Here is a 20,725-nt window from a genome sequence, read left to right on the forward strand (position 1 = left end):
TTTTAAACAATCATAAATACATGTATGCATATGTATAATATAGATATAAAAGAAAAATTGGTGATATATATATATATATATATATATATATATATATATATATATATATATTTATTCCAATTTAGTAGGAAGCTGATGCTGTCTTATATGTAAACCCTCCGAATAGTAAATTTATAGGATCCAAACCTTAAAAGTGTGCATTATCTAAAACTCTAATTTTCTTTTTTTTTTTTTGAGAAATCTAAAACTCTAATTGAAAAAAAAAATTACAATTGTGCTATAGTATTATCTTATAAATAAGATGATACTGTAGCAAGATGGTATTATTTAAAAATAATATTTTATTGAGTTTTGGGTTTTATTTGGGTGTTGAGTTTTATTTGGGTATTAGGTTATATTATTTTATTGTGTAAATATATTATTTTAATGTGTTGTGTGGTAAAATAAAAGTTGGGATGTTGGGTGTATTGCAAAATGATATGGTATAATAGATAAGTAGCTTTTGAGATGATAAAATGAGATATTTTTTAAATATCGGATGCTAATGCTTAGTATAATTTTATAAGAATTTAAGATATTTGGTATTTCTTTTCAACTTTTATAATATTATAATTCATATTAATTTAATTATTTTTCAATTAGAATATAACTAACACATAATATTCTAATATTTTTATTATTGTTCATTTAGAATAGAACTAACACAATATTCTCATATTTTGTGTGAAAATTCTATTTACGTGATCAATAGGGTGAAGTCTACGGTTTTATTTATCAATCACACCCATTATTAAGATCTAGATACCTATGTTGAAAGCAATAAAAGCAATTTACAAGATTTGATACCAAAGAGAACAACCAATGGAAAATCTCTTCAATGGAAAAACCACTTTGGAAACCTGTCCCGCAAGAAATATACTAAAAGAAAAACAATTACAATAATTTAATTACAAAATCTTTGTATAGGTAGACTTTCTATCGCAATTCCTGCAAACGGCTCGCTTGCCTTACACATACATAGTAACCCAAAACCGGAATCTTCCTAAGTGAATTTCCTCGACGATGTCCTTGTCCACATGAATTAGAACGTCCTTACACTACAAAAAACGCGGGTCTTAGGCCGCGTTTTTTTCAGCCGCGTTTGCAAAAACGCGGCCTAAGACCCTACTTGGGCCCCGTTTCTAAAAAACGCACCCACAGCTTGTAGTTCAGGCCGCGTGTGACGAACGCAGCCCAAGCCCAAGTCTTAGGCCGCGTTTTTCTGGAATGGGCTGAAGCCGCGTTTTAAAAACGCGGCTTCAGACCCATCTGAATTTTTTTTTTTTTTTTTTAATAAATGTCTTGAAGCCGCGTTTTTAAAACGCGGCTTCAGACCCATACTAAAGCCGCGTTTATTAAAAAACGCGGCCATAGTCACCTTAAAGCCACGTTTTTAAAACGCGGCTTCAAGAATCCTTGAAGCAGCGTTTTAAAAAACGGGGCTAAAAACTATATACTATAAATTAGAAAGAAAAAAATCCCCTTCCCAAAACGCGAGACCCTTCCTCTCTTCTGTCTAAGCCCTTCAAACCCAGTTCCCACGAAACCCAAACCAAAACCATCATCACTGACCTCCAGACCAAGCGCCGCTTCACCGCCTCCACCCTCACCTGCACCGAAGTCCGAGGCGGCGGAAAAAAGCCTTACCCTCAAAAAAATAAAAAAAACCCCCAAGGCACCGAATCTCCACCACCGATCGTACACACCGGCGCTGCCTTTTGAGCTCCCAAACCACTCATTCTTTCAAATCCAAGAATGGGTGATGAGAAGAAAGCCAAGCCCATTGGTGTGTGGCCAACAGTGAAGCCTTTTGTTAATGGTGGAACTTCTGGTATGCTGGCCACCTGTGTCATCCAACCCATCGAAATGATCAAGGTGAGTCCTTTTCATGTTTAGATCAATACCCATGTTTCTGTTTCTCTGTTTTCATTGACACCGTTTAAAAAAAATTTGATCTTTTTGTGCTGCATATTTGTTTTCTCTGACGGGTTTTAGATCTGTGATTTAAAGGGATTTTTTTTTTATTTGCTAATTTGTGTAGTATGGTTTAATGGGTACTAATTTATGTTGGATTTGTTATTGTTTCTCGTTTTTGGATTGGTATAGGTGAGGATTCAATTGGGTCAGGGATCAGCAGGCTCGGTAGCGAGGAACATGCTTAAGGAGGAGGGCTTTGGTGCCTTTTACAAGGTTTGGTTCTACAAAATAATAAAAAGTTTGGATTTTTATACAATATGATTTGTTTGTCTCAGCTATAAAGACATGTTTGTGTTTTCAAGTATCGAACTTGGCTTGTTATTCAAGATCTGTATTAAAAAATGGATCTTTACAATGATTTAGTTGAGGATTTAAGTTTATCATATAGTGTGTACATTAGGGTGATATCCTCATTATTTTCAAATGAGCTATAAGGTTTGGATTGTGTTAAGTATTTGCCCGTTGTTTAGTTTGGTGTATGAATTTATGTAGAGGGTGCTTGTTTAAATGTCAGAATAAGAGGCTAATGAAGGGTTACATGCTTAATGGTGTAATTTGATTTGGACGTAATTATTGTGATTTGTTTGATTCAAATTGTACCTATGTGTTGTGTCTTGATATTTGGTCCCTCCCACCCCCGTCTGACAACACACACATTGCACACACAAAAGCACATTAGTTGGTCTAATGATTCTAATTGCATTATTTTGAGCAGGGGCTATCTGCTGGACTACTCAGACAAGCAACATATACCACAGCACGACTTGGATCATTCAAGTAAGTTTTTGGCAGCACTGTCTATTTAACTTAGAAAACATCTTACCAACTTAAGTATTACCTAATTCTTGTTAAAAGATAAAAATTCTTGGGGTACTTGGTTTTTTTGAACATTTGGTTTTGTGAATCTAGATCTTTTCAAGTGGGTTTAACTTTTGAAATTACACCAAAATTAAGAAAGTATCTTTTAACTTAAAAATGTTTATTAGAAATTGGTAAAACGTAAAAGTTACTATTTGTATCTTTGAAAAAGTGTAATACTCACAACAAAAAATTATTGTACTAATCCCCAGAGGCTTCAATTACTTAAGGACCTTGCTTGGTGCCAGTTGGACTAATCCAACTTATTTCCTTCAAAAGCATTGCTTCTCATCAAAGTTTTGAAGTTTTAGTTATTTTTTAGTTTGTTAAAACTTATAATATATATTTTTTAACTATGTTGCTTCCTCTTAGAGATAACATATAAAATATTTGAAGTATTAGAAAAGAAAAGCTGAAAATCTAGAAAACAAGGGTCCATAATTATTTCATTTGTGTGTAAATCAGTAAATGATTTTTTTTTTTAAATTAGTGTCTAAATACTAATAACTTTTAATTGAAGATAGGTTAGCATCTAATTTGAAATAAGAAAGAAATTCAGTATAATACAGTGATCAATACTATTTTCCCACATTCAATCTAACTCTACGATATATATATAGCTTGTGTCTAATCAGATGACTTTAATCCTAAATCATGATCAGGATACTCTACATTTGATTCCAAATAAAAAGGGTATATTTCCTTGTGAAACTTTAGTTTTTTCATATATCTAAAGGTGTACGGTGCTATGTAATTTAAAAATTTCATTCCATTAAGTAATGAAAGATAATTTTAGAATCATAACATCACCTTTTAGATTAGTGAAGATATTAAATGGACAAGATCAACCCCATGGATTACATGACTATCACTTATTTGAGTGATATAATACATAGGTATGAAAAAGTATCATTTGGTTATGAAAATCATGTTGCCTAGAAAAGAATAATAATCTCTAACAGGATCATTTCCATGGATTATATGGCTATCACTGATTTGAGTGTTATACTATGGGTATGAAATAGTATCATAGTGTATAAGAATCATGTTACCTTAAATATAAGATTAATAATTTCTATGACCCTTGGTCATTAATTAAACCATACATAAAGTCTCTGAATTAGGGTTGTAGATATCTTTGTGGTCCTTATAAAAGTGATTACTCACCCTAGCTATAGTTACCTGCACCATTTTTCCTTAGTTCTTACAGCCAGAAGATATTGACAAGAATGCATGCATATGATGTCGTATACCATAAATACAAATCTAATAAATATAATGTCCCATACCTACTGTTTAAGGTACCATATATATTCTTTTACCAAATTAACTAAGGGACCATGTTAATAAATTCATTGCTTATTATAGCCTCAAAAGTATAGCAACCGTTAACTCACTACAAAAACAAGAGTTAATATATCAAATCAATGAAAACATTGTTATAGATAGTTTAAATATTATAAAAGATAACCACTTATTATATTCTGTACATTAAATTATACTGTTATTTTAATTTAACAATTTAATGACTTTTTTTTTTTTTATAGGAATTAGAATATGAAACCACCCAACCTTTTACTCTATTTCATTTCACTTCCATTTCGTATTTGTCAATTTATGATTTTCCCCCTTTTTTAATTATCTTATTTCCGTTCATTTTCTTTATCTTATTGGTGGGATATTGAAGTCGCAGTTATCCTCGCACATTCTGACTTTTACGTGGATCCTTAGTCTCCTATTCACTCACGCATTCTCACATTGTAGTTCAGAATAGAGTTTCCAAAGAGTGTCAGATAATTAATCACAAGAGAACTGAAAACAACTCATCATTGAAATTATATTAAAAATATATAAATAAATAAAGTGAGGGATATATGTATTATACCTTATACCATTGTACTTCTCTTTGCATAAGAAAAGCTGCTGAAGTGAATATGCATTATACCATTATACAAATTCACTTCAAATTGCCATTTAGGGGTTGCATTGTGTTTTTTTATTAGTTGCACATAGCATAAGGATATAGTCAATTATCAAACTAGGTTAACCTTAGATTTATTCTGCCATCATGTTGTAGGCTGAAGTGAATTTGAAGATAAAGAAAGCATACTGTCTTCCAGGTATTGTGGAAGGGAATCCTTGCTTGGAGTATGTGAAGTACCTCATTTTACCTTGGTTTAAAAAGTTTGAAATAGAGCGCAGTGCAGAGAATGGTGGTGATAAGTAAGTCATAAGGATTTTATTATGAAAGCTTTACTTATTTTATTTAATTAATGCTAGGACATCTGCCTTTTCACCTTATTCAACCCTTGCATCTTGTTGAAAGTGCGTGCTCCTTAAATTAGTACAATTGCTTGAGCTATTTTTCCAGAATCAGTTTTCATTGGGACCTTAATTGCTAGGACCTTAATTTGATTGGCCCACATCCTTTAGGGTATGTTTGGAACTGGCCCATCCAAACATAGGGTGAATTTTTTGGAAGGGTGGAGCTATTGCAAAGTATGCTCAAGGGAGCCTACAATTCGTCAAATTTGTTAATTCTGTGGTCTAACTTCTTTGTTCTGTCTAGACAGAACAAAGAAGTTAGACCACAGAATTAACAAATTTGTTATTTAAAGTTTGGTTTTTGTTAATTGTGTACTTGGGTTGTGGTTTAATTGTAGAGATCAACTTCTGGGATAATTTCAAGCTCAATACTTGGGTTGGGGTGGAGGGCTTGGGTTCAAGACCCACCAAGAGCATGTGTGACTTACCAAAAAAAATAAATAAGAGCATGGTCTTCTTGCTGGTTATTCAGTCTGGATTTTGATTTCTGGCCAGAACAGTAGTGCTGATGGCACAATGTAATTTGATCAATTTTACTTGGGTTTATTGTTCATTAATACCCCTCCCACCCCCACCCAAAAAATAATAATAAAATTTTTTTTTTTCAAACGTTGCAATTTGATCAATGTGGGCATGTTTAATTTATCTTCCGCATCTCTCTTAATCATTGGGAACAGATTTTGCTGAAGAAGATTTTGATAGAGTCAAAAATTGACAAGGAACCAGGAAAAGCCCAGAGCCTTCCCCTTTTTCCCAAAGAGGAGGAGATGAATGAGGAAGAATTTGATAAAATGATGGAAGAACGCTACAAGGATGGTTCTAATTTCATCAGATATGGCGAGGATGATTTTGAGAACAAAAGAGCAATTGATAGAAATAATATTATACCTTCTGCCAGAGATCCAACCATCTAGAAAGTTAAATGCATGGTGTGGTACTCGGAGTATTGTTTTGATAATTCACAATGCCTATTTTAAAACTTCTCTTTCCCTTGTGTTCAGCTTTCCATTGTGTTGTGTTTGATTGAAACTCGTTGACTGTAGGTTGGACGTGAGAGGAATTCAGCTTTTTGTCTTATGCAGAAGTATGTAGACTTGAAATCATTAGGTACCAAACTTCAGATAATATCTGCATTTGCTCTTGATCATATAAAGGGTTGTATTTACATTGAAGCTGACAAGCAATTTGATATTATTGAGGTAATGTATTTTTGCATGTTGGATAATCTGATAATATTGTGATTGCCAGTGCTAGTATAGTTTCTCCTACAGCCAATGCTATTATTAGTACCTTTTGGGTCTCTCGTTGTCTTTGCAACACTAAAAACATGAACCCTTTTGCCTTTTTTTATTTGCTATACCCTTTTTCTTATCACTATAAATAAGTAGATTCCAATTGAGTTTGTTACAATCAAATTTTGGTTTAATTGGAAATCTAGTTGTTTAGAAGTTGTGGTGCTGTGTGTTAAAAATCAGAACATCCTTTGGCTATGTCTTTCATTCTGGAAAAGAATGGGGTTGAAGATTCATGGCCAAAGGGAGAGCAGGAAAAAACAAGGCTATAGCCGCGTTTTTAAAATGGGGCCATAGTAATGGGCTGAAGCCGCATTTTTAAAAACGTGGCTTCAGCTCACAACTATGGCCGCGTTCGAAACGCGGCTAATCTCTTTTCCAGGCAATCAATATTTGACCTATGGCCACGGCTAAAAAAACGTGGCCATTGGTCCCGGCCTAGAGCCACGGCTAAAAAAACGTGGCCATAGACTCCTCTAGGCTATAGTTACGCATTTTAGGCCATGGGTAAAAACGCGGCCTAAAAAAACGCGGCTATAGAACCTTTTTTTTGTAGTGTTAATTCACTCCAAGGAACCTCCTTGACAATTTGTTACAGTATACTCAATGTAAAAACTAAAGATCCTTGTAGTTTCAAAGAAAGGCATGAAGCTGAAGGTGAATAGGAATTCATAATGATTTTTCTAGTTTTTGAAACAAAGAATAAGATTTGTCAAAGGAAGTATAGAAAAAGAGCGGAAGAAGAAAAGACAAACTTAAGGCTTTGATTGTTGACCATAAATTATAAAACAAAAGAACCTATATTGTGAATGGGTTTATAGTTCAATGGCATTCCTCCATTCTTAGTGGCTCTTGTTTCAGTTGTTTGTACTTTATAGGTTACTTATGCTTAAGCACGGATGATGGTGTTAATTTAATGGAACAGAAACAGGAACAAGAACCTAGGCTTCTAAATTAATTTAATCTAGCAAAATCCAAAAGAGCGTAAATAAAACATAAATAAGTTTAGGGACAAATTATAAAATAAAAAAACTAATGATGTGAGTTGTTATAATTGGCACTTAATAAAAAATAATGTCAGTACAAATTGAGAAAATTATTATAAAAAATAGTTGTCTCAACTATTCTCATAAAACTAAAACATAGCCCCTTTTTTTGCCTTCTTCCAAATTCTTCCACTAAGGAATAAAACCCTTTTTCTATATATATAAGACCAAGGAATAAACCCTTTGTTGAAGAGTATAAATCAAAAATAAAAGTCTATTAAAATCAACAGTACACACTATCCCCCAAACTGACTATGTTCGTGCATCTCTTGGCAATAATCCCTCATATACATGGAGGAGTATCATGGAAGCTCAATACTTGGTAAAACAGGGGATACGGTGGAATGTAGGGAAAGGGAATTCTATCAGAATTTGGGGGGACAAATGGCTGCCATCTGCATCAACATATAAGGTGGTATCTCCTAGACTTTTCCTGCATAATGACACACAGGTGAGTGAGCTGATTGCACAGGAATCTGGACAGTGGAAAACACAGGTGATTGGTGCTCTGTTCCTACCGCATGAAGCTGAACTAATTAAAAGTATCCCTCTGAGTTTGAAACCACCTGAAGACAAGATAAACCAAAAATGGCATTTTCAGCGTTAGTAGCGCCTACAGGTTAGCAAGAGACATGCCTCGCCAAGTCAAGTCGGGATCCTCTTCAGATGGGAGCAACATGAGGAGATTTTGGAGGTTATTATGGAAGATCCCAGTCCCACAAAAGATTCGCCATTTCGCTTGGAGAGCACGTAGCGAAATCCTGCCAATAAAGAGGAACTTGGTGAAGCTTAAAATAATACAAGATGAGCTATGTGAGGTATGTGAAGAACCTGAGACAACGGGACATATTTTCTGGAGGTGCCAAAGAGCAAAGGAGATATGGAGATGTACAAAATTCCATTTCAGCTTTGAACCATCTACAATCCGATCTTTTTTCGAATTAATGTGGAATATGCTCATGTCGGACTCATATGATGAACGTAAGGCAGCGATGGTGGTTACAATAGCATGGGGAATATGGTGCAATAGAAATGAAATCTGAAATGGGGGAAGACAGAAGTCGGGCAAGGAAATAGTGCAGTGGACTAAGCAGTATCTGGAGGAATTCTATGCAGCAATGGATAGGCCTGACACACCCTCAAAGGCTCAAGCAGTAGTCTGGACACTTCCACCAACGCAAAGATATAAAGTAAATGTTGATGGGGCTGTTTTTAGATCACAGCGAACAGCTGGTGTGGGAATTCTAATCCGAGACTGCTGAAACATAAAGACACATTGGTGCTTAGGCCGACCAAAACGCGTTTTGTGCTTCAATTTATTAGTGCATGTCCCATGTTGACTGTTGGTAAACCCTACATCCATGTAAAACTTAAAGTATAAAATATACTCTTCAAAATTTGAATTCTAAGTTCTTCTAAATTTTGCTTCAGTTATGATATGTTATATTGTAATTGACTGCCTATTACTTTCACACGAATCTATCATTTTTTTTTTTTCACACATGGCCTATTAGACGACAAAAATTGTGTTTGCAAATTTTCTCTTCCAATGTTGTATCCGCCTATATAAGTGTCCCACTTGTGCCTTTAGCCCTTTAGTTATGGCTTTTTATATTGGACTTTTGAAATGCAATTTGAATCATTGATGAACATTACTACTCAACATGGTAGCCAGAGGTGGGGTCGCTATGAAAAATCCCTTCTAAAAAAAATTATCGGATAATATACCATGTGTTTAAAACAAGAGCAAATAAACAAGGCAATCTATTAATAGGTATCTTCTCCAAAGAAAAAAAAAACTATTATTAGGTAAAACTGCCATTAACAAACAAAACACTGCGTTTTGAGGTCCAATTGGCTTTCATTTCTCTATGCTACAACCTTCAATTCACCATCAAAAACCTTAATTTCCGAATTACAACACTCTCAACCTCACAGGTCCAATTCTCTACGATTTCTACACTATAACACTCTCTAAACAAGCCACAATTCAGTTCCGAAAGAACTATGCTACACAGAAACAACAAAATTGACCAAAAATAAAGGAAGAAAAAAAAGCCATAAACAATTGAAAACAATACTTCGATGTTGAAAAAAAAAAAAAAAAAAAAAAAACAAGAAGAAAAGTGAACAAAAAGCAAAGCAAAATTAGAGCTCGGAAAAACCAACCTCGAGAAAATTCCAAATAGAGCGAGAGAGTCTCTCTGAGACATCAGATTTGGCAACAGGAACAGAAACTTCTCACAGGTGACAGGTGTAATTTATAGACAGAGAGAGAGACCTTTCTCTTTTCTTTTCTTTCCTTTTTCGTGTTATGGTTTTTGGCTTTGATTTATATCTATTTCAAAGAATAAGAAGTAGTAGTTTTAGTTTTACAAATTAGATTAATTGATTCTGTGTGCGTTCTTAGTCTAAATATGTAATTGTAAAGCATCTAATTTGTTACAAATAGCTTCTGGCACTTCAAAGCATGAGAAAGTATTGAGGGGCATTGATTGCAAGATTGATGCAATTAGGGTGGTTCTTCCTGCTTGAGACAGAATTCTTGCTTTCCAAACCTTGAAGTTTAGCTTGCATCTTATCCACCAAATCTTGAAAGTCTATCGCTCTCCTACCTCTTAACTTAAAATTTGTACCTAGGTATCTGCTAGGCATTTGGATTAGGTTTACCTGCAGATTTTCAGCTAAAGATTTCTGAATGTTGGTAGGTACGTTAGAGGAGTAAAAAAGGTCAGATTTGGCAAAGTTAATGCATTGCCCAAAGAGGGAGCAGTACTAAAGAATAATTTCTTTTAGGTGTGATAGAGAGTGTCTATCATTCTGAAAAAAGAAGATAGAATCATCAGCAAAAAGGAGATGTATAAAAGAAACACCTCTTCTTCCAATTGTAATACCTTTGATTTTCTTATGGTTCTCAGCTTGGGTGAGGGCTATAGACAGGATGTTGGTACACAGTAAGAACATGTATCGGGATATACGGTCCCCTTGCCTTAACCCTCTAGACGGATGGAAAGGTTGGGTGGGGCTTCCATTAAGTAGGATAGCATATTGAACTAAACAAATACATTCCATGATTTAGTTATTCCAAGTAACACTAAATTTCATTGAGGTCAAAATAGCTTTTAGAAAGCTCCATCTTACTCTATCATAAGTCTTACACATGTCAATCTTTAGAGATGTCAATCTTTAGAGCTCCATACCCTCTCTCCCAACCCTTCTTCTTCCTCATAGTATCCAAAGTTTCATGGGCTAACAAGATGTTATCAGTGATGTTTCTACCCTGTATGAAGACATTTTGGAAGGGGGATATGAGTGTATTCATGAGTGGTTTCAGTCTAGTCAACATAATCTTTGTAATAATTTTGTATGTGACATTACAAAGGCTTATGGGTCTAAACTGAGAAACCTCATCTAGAACATTTACCTAAGGTATGAGGGTGATGAAAGTTTTATTGAAAGATTTAAGTAAGGAGCTTGAATGGAAGAAAGCATGAACTGAATTAAGGATATCTTGCTTCACCACTACCTAATACTCTTGATAGAAAAAAGCTGGAATTCCGTTAGACCTAGGGGCTTTGTGAGATCCTAATTGGAAGACTGTCATCTCTATTTCATCATTTGAAATTGGTCTATCCAGTTGGTCTACTTGCTATTGATTTAATTTGGGAATAGGCAATGTACTTAGATTTTCAAGAATGGATTCAAAGGATGTGATACCCCAATTTGATTGATTGTGTGATGTATGTGGGTGTGTGATAAGCTCCACATCGGGTATTTACTGGGTAGATCTGAGCTTTATTAACAACTACAATGAGCCTCAATTGTGACTAGTCTTTTTGAGGTATAATGCAGATATGGCTAGTGCTTTTTTTTTTTTTTTTTTGTCGTTACATATAGTATCAAAGTCGGCCCAGTAACCCCGTGTGGGCTCAAAGACGCTACCCTACAAAGTGGGCCCTAATGAGGACGTTAGAGATTTAAGTGCGGGAGATTGTGATGCCCCAATTTAATTGATTGTGTGATGTGTGTGAGTGTGTGAAGAGTCCCACATCGGGTATTTACTGGGTAGATATGGGTTTTATTAACAACTATAATGAGTCTCAATTGTAACTAGTTCTTTTGAGGTATAGCGCAGATGTGGATAGCGCTTTTCCTTGGGTCGTTACGAAGGGTTTGAGATCAGATTCAGTAAATCCATCCTTGAAGTGTCTTACTAACATTCCTTCAATCTCCTCAATATTATCAATGATATTTTCATCCTCTGTTTTGAGCTGTACAATCCTATTTTTGGCCCTCCTCTATTTAACTACAGTTTGGAAGTATTTGGTATTTTTATCACCCTATACAATCCAACTGCTTCTTGCTTTTTGAGCCTGCATGATCTCTTCCCTATTCATCAAACTTTCTATATCTTCCCTGAGTTGTTTTTCTTTCCTAACATCCTATAAAGTTTGGACTAATCTTTGAAGAGTTTGAAGAGTCTGCTGCTTGTTTCTGATCTCCTTTTCCACTTTACCATAAACTCTTCTACTCCACTCAGTGAAGGTCTTCTTAACTTTGTTTATCTTATGTTGTAATTTGAAAGCTCTAGAGTCAAAAGTACTAACATTATAAGCATTTTGGACTTCATCACCACATTCATTGTATGTACTCCACATTCTTTCAAATCTAAAGGGTCTCTTCCTAAAAGGTTGGTGTACTTCAAAGTCTAGTAAGATGGACCCTTGGTCAAATCTAAGGGATGGGGTGATAATGGAGAGCATATTGTGGATATAAATTAATCCATTCCACATAGGCAAATGCTCTATCAAGTCTCTCCATAACAAAGGAGACATCTTCCCTTCTATTCATCTAGGTGAATTTTTGGCCATTTGCCTCAAGTTCACACAGTTCCAAATCATTCAAAGTTTGTCGGAATAGCTCTGCTCCAACAATACTATTATTATGAAAAGAAAATTTATCCTCATCAATTAAGATTTGGTTGAAGTCTCCTATTCACAACCAATTTGAATTTGCAATGTGTCAAAGTTGTTTTAACTCCAACCAAACTTCTCTTCTTTTAGATTGCTCAAGATGACCATAAAAAGACGTAACTGAAAGAGGGGTACCTATGTGATCCAGAAGATTAGCATGGATCATATTTTTAGAGCTATGTTGGATCTGGAGATTTCAATCAGGGAGCCATCCCAGCAACAAACCACCACTGAGGCCCACACGAGGAACCTCTCATCCATTCCAAAACCCACATCTCCTCAAAATTTCAAAACCCCTATCTTTTTCCAGTTTGGTTTCCATTAAAAACAAAATATTTGGTTTATAATCTTGGGTCTTTTTTTGGCATTGCAGAACTGCAGAGGGTTTGCCCAACCCTCTACAGCTCCAACTTAAAATTCTCATGGCTATTGGGGAAGCTATTGCAGGCCAACTTCCCGAGGCCTATCTTTTGGTTCATCCTCCAAGTGAGTTGTTGAGACGCTTGCTTGAAAGACTTTAGTGTTGATTTCTTCATTTTGTGTAGTGTTCCTTTCAAAATGACCACAACAAAGTCTTTGTTTGATGTTGCGTCCAAACTTCCCAATTTCAAATCTGAGTCTTTCCTTGAGTAGTCTAAACAGGTAACATTCTCCACCCTGAGATTAGTATTATCAAAGGATTTTAGGTTGATGCTTCGCGAGGGAGAAGTTATAGGACTTGTAGGGAGTGGTGGGCCTGGGCCAAGTGTCAGAAGCTCAAAGGGCCTTAAGTCTTGTACTCCACCCCCAAGATTATTTGTTTATGTTGTGTCCACTAAGGCTGCATGTTGGTTGGGCTCAAGTTCAATGTGTGGACGATTCTGATTTTGATGTTTGACAAGCCATGATTCATTTGCTAAAGGTTGGGCTTCTTTAGTTTGGTTTGGCAAAAGGCTTGGCCCATCACTTGGGCCTCCTAATTCAAATCTAAATATCCCGCGATTCACTCTTTAGACTAGAGTCTCTATAAAAGAGTCTGGTGATTCTTGAATGCAACATTTCCTCCAAGGATAATTCTATGTAATCTCTGGCCTTTCCTCATTGAGACTATCCAAGTTGAACACTATAGCTGTAACACCCCAACCTAATTGCATAATTAATTTATGGGTTTATATGCTTGTTATCATCTTAATTACTTTAAGTGCATAAAATCTTTGATATTGTGATTTATAGAAGATATATGCTCTTTTAATGTTTTAGAAAGGAGTTTTATAAAGCTAAGGATATATATATATATATATATATATATATATATATATATATATATATATATATATATATGCAAAGTTATCTTGTCTTTGGGCGTTTCTTGAAATATAAGCTTATAAGGGGTGAAAAGTATAAATGCCAAAAGTTGAGAAAAGTAGATTGTGATCTTTTCTTTCCCTAGCATTACACGTGCCCCAGAAAAGTCAATTCCCTTATCTTATCTTCTTGGCTGCATCAGAAAGTCCAGCCCTTGTCTTCTTTCTCAACTCCTTTTCTTTGTCCTTTGTTTTCTTCTCTCTTTGTTCTCACACAGCTAGACCTCTCTCTCCCTCTCTCACCAAACAACAAATACCTCTCTCTAAGAAGGAATTAAGAGCCTAAAACTAAAGTTTCAGCTTCAAATTTGTGGGTAAGTAATTAAAACCTTATTTGATTTTAGAGTATTTTGATAGTTTAATTGTTTTCCTTCTTTTTCTCTAATCCGGTTTTAGAAGCTGAAATTGTGATTCTGTTTTAGTAAGTTGAAAGATTGATGGTGTTATGATCTATTGGATGCTTAATAAGTTATTTTAATGTTTATAGTATTTGTATAAAAATACACAAATGAAATGAAGACCATTTGCATTTAGTTGATGAATTTTGTAAGAACATGCATTGAAGCTGTCACTGTAACAGATTTGACGTTCACCACAAGAAAAATATGTATTAAATCATTTGCTGTGAATTAGGATGCTAGAAGTAGTTTTTATGAATCTTAAGACACATATGGTTGTAATGGAAGTGGTTTCACTGCATTTGGATTAATACAAAAATAATGGTGTAATTTCTAAGTTGCATGAATTTCTGTCAGGACATATTTGAGCATGTTCCCTTGTACGATTTTTGATAAATTATGGTTTTTTTTTACTTCGAAATTGATACGGTATATACTAGAAATACAGGGGAGTAGCTCTGTAAAATTTCATGACATTCGGATGTGTTTAGATAGCCCATTTGTATTTTACAAATGAGGCATTTGCTGCTGAAATGAGCAGTGAACTGTGAAGGATAACTCTGACTTTGTGGATTTAATTTTGAAGTTAGGGTGAATGTTTTGAGCTATAATTTAATGTGCTTATCTTTTGGTATGTTTAGATCATAGATGAATTTTTATGCCTTGGTTTCTCTATGTTTTGGTATGTAACGCGTTTGATGATTGTACCTTATTTTTTGGAAAACTCTATGTGATGGGAATTAAGATTTTATTAAGTTTGGGAGTTAGTTTGTGTTTGAGGTATAAGTTTATATATTTAGGAAGTATTGTTAGTAATAAGTTTTGGTCTTTCATTTAGGTGATGAGAATGAGAACACGGACACTTGAGCTCCTCTTGTACAAAGCTCTTGCGTCTTCTGTTTTCAGGTAAGAGATTTGTGACATGTGCGTTTGATAAGTATAAGAACTAATTAGAAAATTATTATGCATCAAAACCTTTTAATTAGAGATATTACATATAAGCATGATTTAAGTAAAGATTTATGTTTGTGACTTATTGAATCCTATATATATGATAATTTTAGCATATTGATGCTATTACTCATATCACAAACATAATATTTAAAGAATGAAATGGATATGCTACTGATATGAAGTATTTATGTAAAAGTTTAATATCTGAAAAATATAGTTTCCAGTTATTCCATTATTATGATCTAAACTCAGCCAGTAGGGATTATAGTACTGGTATTTCCATGGAGATTCTAATTGGCCATTAAAAGTGGGGCTGGCTCTGTTGTACCCGCCCTTGTTAGTAACCACCAACTTGTGGAAATGTCAACCTACCCCCATGGTTGAAAGTATGTATTATGATATGATTCCGGAATTACCTAGCATTGTGGGGAATGCTAGATGCCTGGCACTAAGTGTTGGAAGCTTCCCAAAATTGTGACAGACTTACAATTAGACTGACTAATATGTATTATAGATGAACTATGAAGCTATTTGGAAGTTATAAGAAAAGTATGATAATAAGAAAAGTATGCTGAATTATGTTTAAGTTCCTTACTATGTCCTTTTATTATTATATGAAAGTAAAATGAATTATTTTCATCTGAAAGTTCATAAGTTACAATATGAATAGTATGAAGGCTATTTTATCAAAGTTGTCATATCCATAAAATATTTGATTTACATGGATTCTTATCAAAGGCCCATGGAGCTTAAAACCTGACTGGGTTTCGCAGCTCACCCTATTATATTTCAGTGCACAGGTTTTTCCTAGAAGCAGCGAGAGTATTAGAGGTGGCAAGGCTTCTGTGATTCTCGTTTGTTAGATTGTATAGTCTTTTTTGTTGTATAGGAGGAATCAAGATGTACTTGATTCTTTGAGCACAGATGTAATTCGGAACCTTAGTTTATTTTGAACCCCAGTTATATGTCTTTGGGGTTAGATTTGTAAATAAGACTTTTTGCTAAATGTTTAGCTATGTAATAATTGCATAAATACCTGAAGCTTCAGCCAAGTGGTAATCTTGCAAAGTTCAAATGAAATGAATTTTCAAGTTTTTCATCATTTTTGTATATTATGGCTTTTATGCAAGAAAATAAGCAGGTGTACAGGAAACAATTCTTGATAAGCATCTTTAGTTTAGGTTGGTTCGTGTTAGTATTGAGGTAAACTTGATATTAACATGCCGGTCATGCTCTAAATTCTGAAGTACAGGTTTGGGTCGTGACAATAGCAGTAATGTCACTCTCAATCTCCAAATCTTCAAGGTAGGGATGTTGGCTTTGTCCATTCCAGATAAATGGAACATGGCCTTCAATCCAAGCCCATTTCAAAGAAGAATCCTCAGATGCTAACTAGGGAGATCGAGTGGAGATGCCGGTGGTACGTGTTATATCACCTAACTAATTTTGCACAGGGGAGTTGGGTTCAAAAAGAAGAGGTGCTTCACTATTGTTGGCGTTATCTAAGTCATTCAAAGTAGGGTTTGTTGAGGCCAAGGAGTTTGCAGGGGTAAGGGGTATTTTTCTAGTGTGTAGGTTTAGAAGATTTATGGCTGCATTGAGAGAGGTTTCAGAGTTATGTGTTTAATGGTTAGGATTCAGTGGCTAAGTTAAGGTGGGAATGGAAGTGTTACTTTGAGGGAGTTTAGTGTTCCAGGGGAAGGGCCATGAGGGGGGTGGGGGGCTTAGGGTACTAGGGTCAAAGTACTCAACAGAGGGATTGTGTGGGCTTGCATGTCCTATATTATGGTCTATGTGGCCAAGTCTGACCTGGGTGGTCCACCTTCTCCTGTGAAAAGCTTTGAGATCATTAGTGAATTGGGGGTTTAAAACATTAAACCTAAATTGAACTTGGTGTAACTCTTGTATTCTCATTCTCTGCCTATACAGCATTCTCTCAATATCATCCATGCAATGAGTGCATTGTCTTCTTGTATGTCCTATTAGCCCACATCTACTACATAACTTGTGTACTCTTTCATATCTACTTTGTACCCAAAAACTTGAACCTTCCTTTGTTCATAGCATAAATCCTGCAAGAATTGGTGACCAAAGGTCTATTCTCACCTTAATCCTCATAAACCGTATATTTCTAGGTATTTTATCTTCCCAATCAACCCTCTCCGCAATACCCATTAGTTGTACCAAATGCTTTGCTAGATTAGGGTATTGATATTCTAAGGGAAGACTATGTAACTGGACCCACAAAGATATGCAATTTAGTTGAAACCAGTTCAACACTAGGTTTGGTCTCCATTTCTCTAGCATAAACAAAGCCCCTTCTATTGCCTAGGGGCCTCATTGCATATGTGTGAGAGATTTTCCATGTACTCAAAATGAAGCACGTAGAAGTATGATTCTCGCCCTACGACAGAGATTGAACCTCTAATTCTCCATGCAGCATTTATAATGTGTTGTAGGTAACTCATCGAGAATTTTCGATGATCCAAGAGAAACCCAATAGCACAGTGGCTCCAGAAATTGCATTGTGCAGCAACATCTTCAAGATCAGGGTTGATAATAAGGCCATGTCTTACAAAGGGGACCTTGTCGTCATCATTGGACAACGGATTTGATTCCCGTTCCTCCATGGCCATGTCTAGACTATAGTTGATATCACTACTCTCAGTCCATCCATACTCTTTGGCCTCAATGTCATTGCTCATTTTTCCTGAAGGATTAGGGAAGTTGTGCATGCACCAATGGGTGTGCTGCACAGCTTAAAGGGGGACCACTAGAAGGATAGAGAGAGAGAAAAAGAAAATGTCCACATGAATTAGAACATCCATCACTCCAAGGAACCTCCTTAACAATTTGCTACAGTAAACTCAATGTAAAGATCCTTGTAGTTTCAAAGAAAGGCCTAAAGCTGAAGGTGAATAGGAATCCATAATGATTTTTTTAGTTTTTGAAAGAAAGCATAAGAATTTTCAAAGGAAGTATAGAAAAAGAGCGGAAGAAGAAAAGACAAACCTAGGGCTTGAAAGAAAGCATAAGAATTTTCAAAGGAAGTATAGAAAAAGAGCGGAAGAAGAAAAGATAAACTTAAGGCTTGTAGGTTCCAAGTAACTGAACTGGTAAAGTCTCTGATGGTTGTATAAGAGATTTGGGGTTCAATCCTCACCTACACCAAAAACTAATTGATGTCTTGGTCTGATGATAAAAAACTATCATCAGGAGCAAACGCCATATGTTAAAACTCTTTCCCAAAAACAAAATACTTAAGGCTTAATTTGATTGTTGACCATAAATTTTAAAACAAAAGAACCTATATTGTGAATGGGTTTATAGCTCAATGGCATTCCTCCATTCTTGGTGGTTCTTGTTTGTACTTTATAGGTTATATTATGCTTAAGCATGGATGATTGTGTTAATTTAATGTAACAGAAACAGGAACAAGAACCTAGGCTTCTAAGTTAATTTAATCTAGCAATATCCAAAAGAGCGTAAATAAAACATAAATAAGTTAAGGGACAATTTAAAAAAAAACTAATGATGTGAGTTGTTATAATTGGCACTTGATAAAAAATAAAGTCAGTACAAATTGAGAAAAAATTAATAAAAAATAGTTGTGTCTCTACTATTCTCATAAAACTAAAACATAGCCCCCTTTTTTTGCCTTCTTCCAAATTCTTCCACCAAGGAATAAAACATTTTTTTTTATAAGACCAAGGAATAAACCCTTTGTTGAAGAGTATTAACCAAAACTAAAAGTCTAATAAAATCAAAAGTACACTAGAATTTAAGAACCTTCACCAATAAAAAATAGAAAGTATTATCTAATGCCCATTAAATTGATATTTTAATAATTTTAAATATAATTAGAATAATAGAAGAAAAATACCCTTTTATTTAAATATATTAGAGGAACCCTATACTACTATATGGTTGCTAATAGCAACATTTAAATATATTATTTTGGTGAGAAGAAGTAACCGTTACATCTATGAATGATCGATATATTGTTCAACACTATAACATGCTGGAGTGGGCCAAATTTATTATTAAAAAAAAAAAAAAAAGAAGGCAAACGGTTAGAAGCTTAAGCTACTTAAACTATAGTGTTGACATAAAGACACATTAGTGCTTAGGCCGACCAAAACGCGTTTTGTGCTTCAATTTATTAGTGCATGTCCCAAGTTGATTGTTGGTGCCCTTTTGGTAAACCCTGACAGCATTGCATCCATGTGAAACTATAATGTATAAAATAAACTCTTCAAAATTTGAATTCAAAGTTCTTCTAGAAACAAAATTTTTATAGCAATTTTGATATAATATGGTATATTGTGATTGACTGACAATCACATTCACATGAATCTATCATCAATTTTTTTTCTCTGTTACTCACAGCCGAGTAATTCTTAGGTACTCCCAAAGTATAAAGAATGATGTTCCCTCCTCCCATATTCATGGTGGGGTTCGCTCATTAAATTCATGATGGAGTCCACAATAAATGTGAGAGGAGGAAGCATCATTTCTCCGTGCTTCGGGAGTACCCAAGTATTTTCCCTCACAGCCTATCAAATGACAAAAATTGTGTTCACAAATTTTCTATTCGAATATTGTATCCACCTATATAAGTGTCCCACTTATGCCTTTAGCCCTTTAGTTATTTCCTTTCATATTGGACTTTGGAAATGCAATTTGAATTATTGATGAACATTAATTACTACTCAACATGGTAGCCAGTGATGGGGTGGCTTTGAAAAATCCCTTCTAAAAAAAATTAGTTAGCTAACTCCATTATTGATTGTTTAGGGCCATAATTATTTTTAAAAATAAAATAAAATGTCATTGACTCTTTGCAGAAGCATCTTAAGTATTAATTTTGTATCAGTCACGGAACCAGGTCTAGCCATTCTTCATTACTCTTGAGTATATCTTAAGAGTAAAGTTTATAGACCAAAAAAAAATTGACAATTTTTCACATATGTTTAGATGGTAGATTGTTAATAATAGGTAAAAAGTTATGTTAATGATAAGTTCAATTGAAAACCAATAAAAACTTGTCAACTCAATTGCTATAAAAAAAAATTAATTATTTTTTATATGTAACATTACTCATATTTTAAATTGAAATAAGTGTCACCGGTATAAGTGAAATCGTTGATTTTATTTAAAAATTTGATTAGCTTTTCTTTTTTCTTTTTATTTAAAAGGGTGAGCTTTCATTTTTTATATATGACAGCTGTGGTGTCTGGATAGAACAAACTCACAAATTTAACGGGCATTTCTGAAAAATCCCACTACTCATACAGTCGCTTATGGAATATTTTTATACATGCGACACCGTATTTAAAAGTTTTCAGGGCCTATCTATATTTTGACATCAAAAAATTAGTTGTACGAATGATTGACTGAAGCCATGAATAATTTGGAAATATAAAAAAAAATTAAATTGTTTTCTTAGTAGCATCTTAACTGCTTTCAAGTGCAACCTTTTATCAATTAGGAGAAATAGTATAATTGTGAAGTGATGGG

At 34.6% G+C, this 20,725-nt stretch overlaps 1 protein-coding gene and 1 long non-coding RNA gene across 2 annotated transcripts; both read left to right on the top strand.

The window, feature by feature from the left end:
• The first annotated feature begins 1,527 nt into the window (after positions 1 to 1,527).
• On the top strand, positions 1,528 to 6,465 carry LOC142622492 (mitochondrial dicarboxylate/tricarboxylate transporter DTC-like). The gene is made up of 6 exons (XM_075795974.1): positions 1,528 to 1,914; positions 2,146 to 2,229; positions 2,732 to 2,793; positions 4,952 to 5,097; positions 5,877 to 6,128; positions 6,243 to 6,465. The coding sequence occupies exons 1-4, from the start codon at positions 1,795 to 1,797 to the stop codon at positions 4,959 to 4,961; spliced, it is 276 nt and encodes a 91-aa protein (XP_075652089.1). The 5' UTR covers positions 1,528 to 1,794; the 3' UTR covers positions 4,962 to 5,097; positions 5,877 to 6,128; positions 6,243 to 6,465.
• Positions 6,466 to 14,010: 7,545 nt separating this feature from the next.
• LOC142622225 (uncharacterized) lies at positions 14,011 to 16,307 on the top strand. Its single transcript, XR_012841879.1, has 3 exons — positions 14,011 to 14,167; positions 15,090 to 15,157; positions 15,999 to 16,307. It is a non-coding gene; the product is annotated as an uncharacterized LOC142622225 (long non-coding RNA).
• The last annotated feature ends 4,418 nt before the right edge of the window (positions 16,308 to 20,725 follow it).

Source organism: Castanea sativa, chromosome 1, assembly GCF_040712315.1.
Source record: "Castanea sativa cultivar Marrone di Chiusa Pesio chromosome 1, ASM4071231v1".
NCBI lineage: Eukaryota > Viridiplantae > Streptophyta > Magnoliopsida > Fagales > Fagaceae > Castanea > Castanea sativa.

Bases quoted from the DNA above. Each gene is read 5' to 3' on its own strand.
- LOC142622492 (XM_075795974.1), top strand. From the start codon at position 1,795: ATGGGTGATGAGAAGAAAGCCAAGCCCATTGGTGTGTGGCCAACAGTG. The intron at 1,915-2,145 runs GTGAGTCCTTTT...GGATTGGTATAG, and splicing joins AACCCATCGAAATGATCAAG to GTGAGGATTCAATTGGGTCA. The intron at 2,230-2,731 runs GTTTGGTTCTAC...TATTTTGAGCAG, and splicing joins GCTTTGGTGCCTTTTACAAG to GGGCTATCTGCTGGACTACT.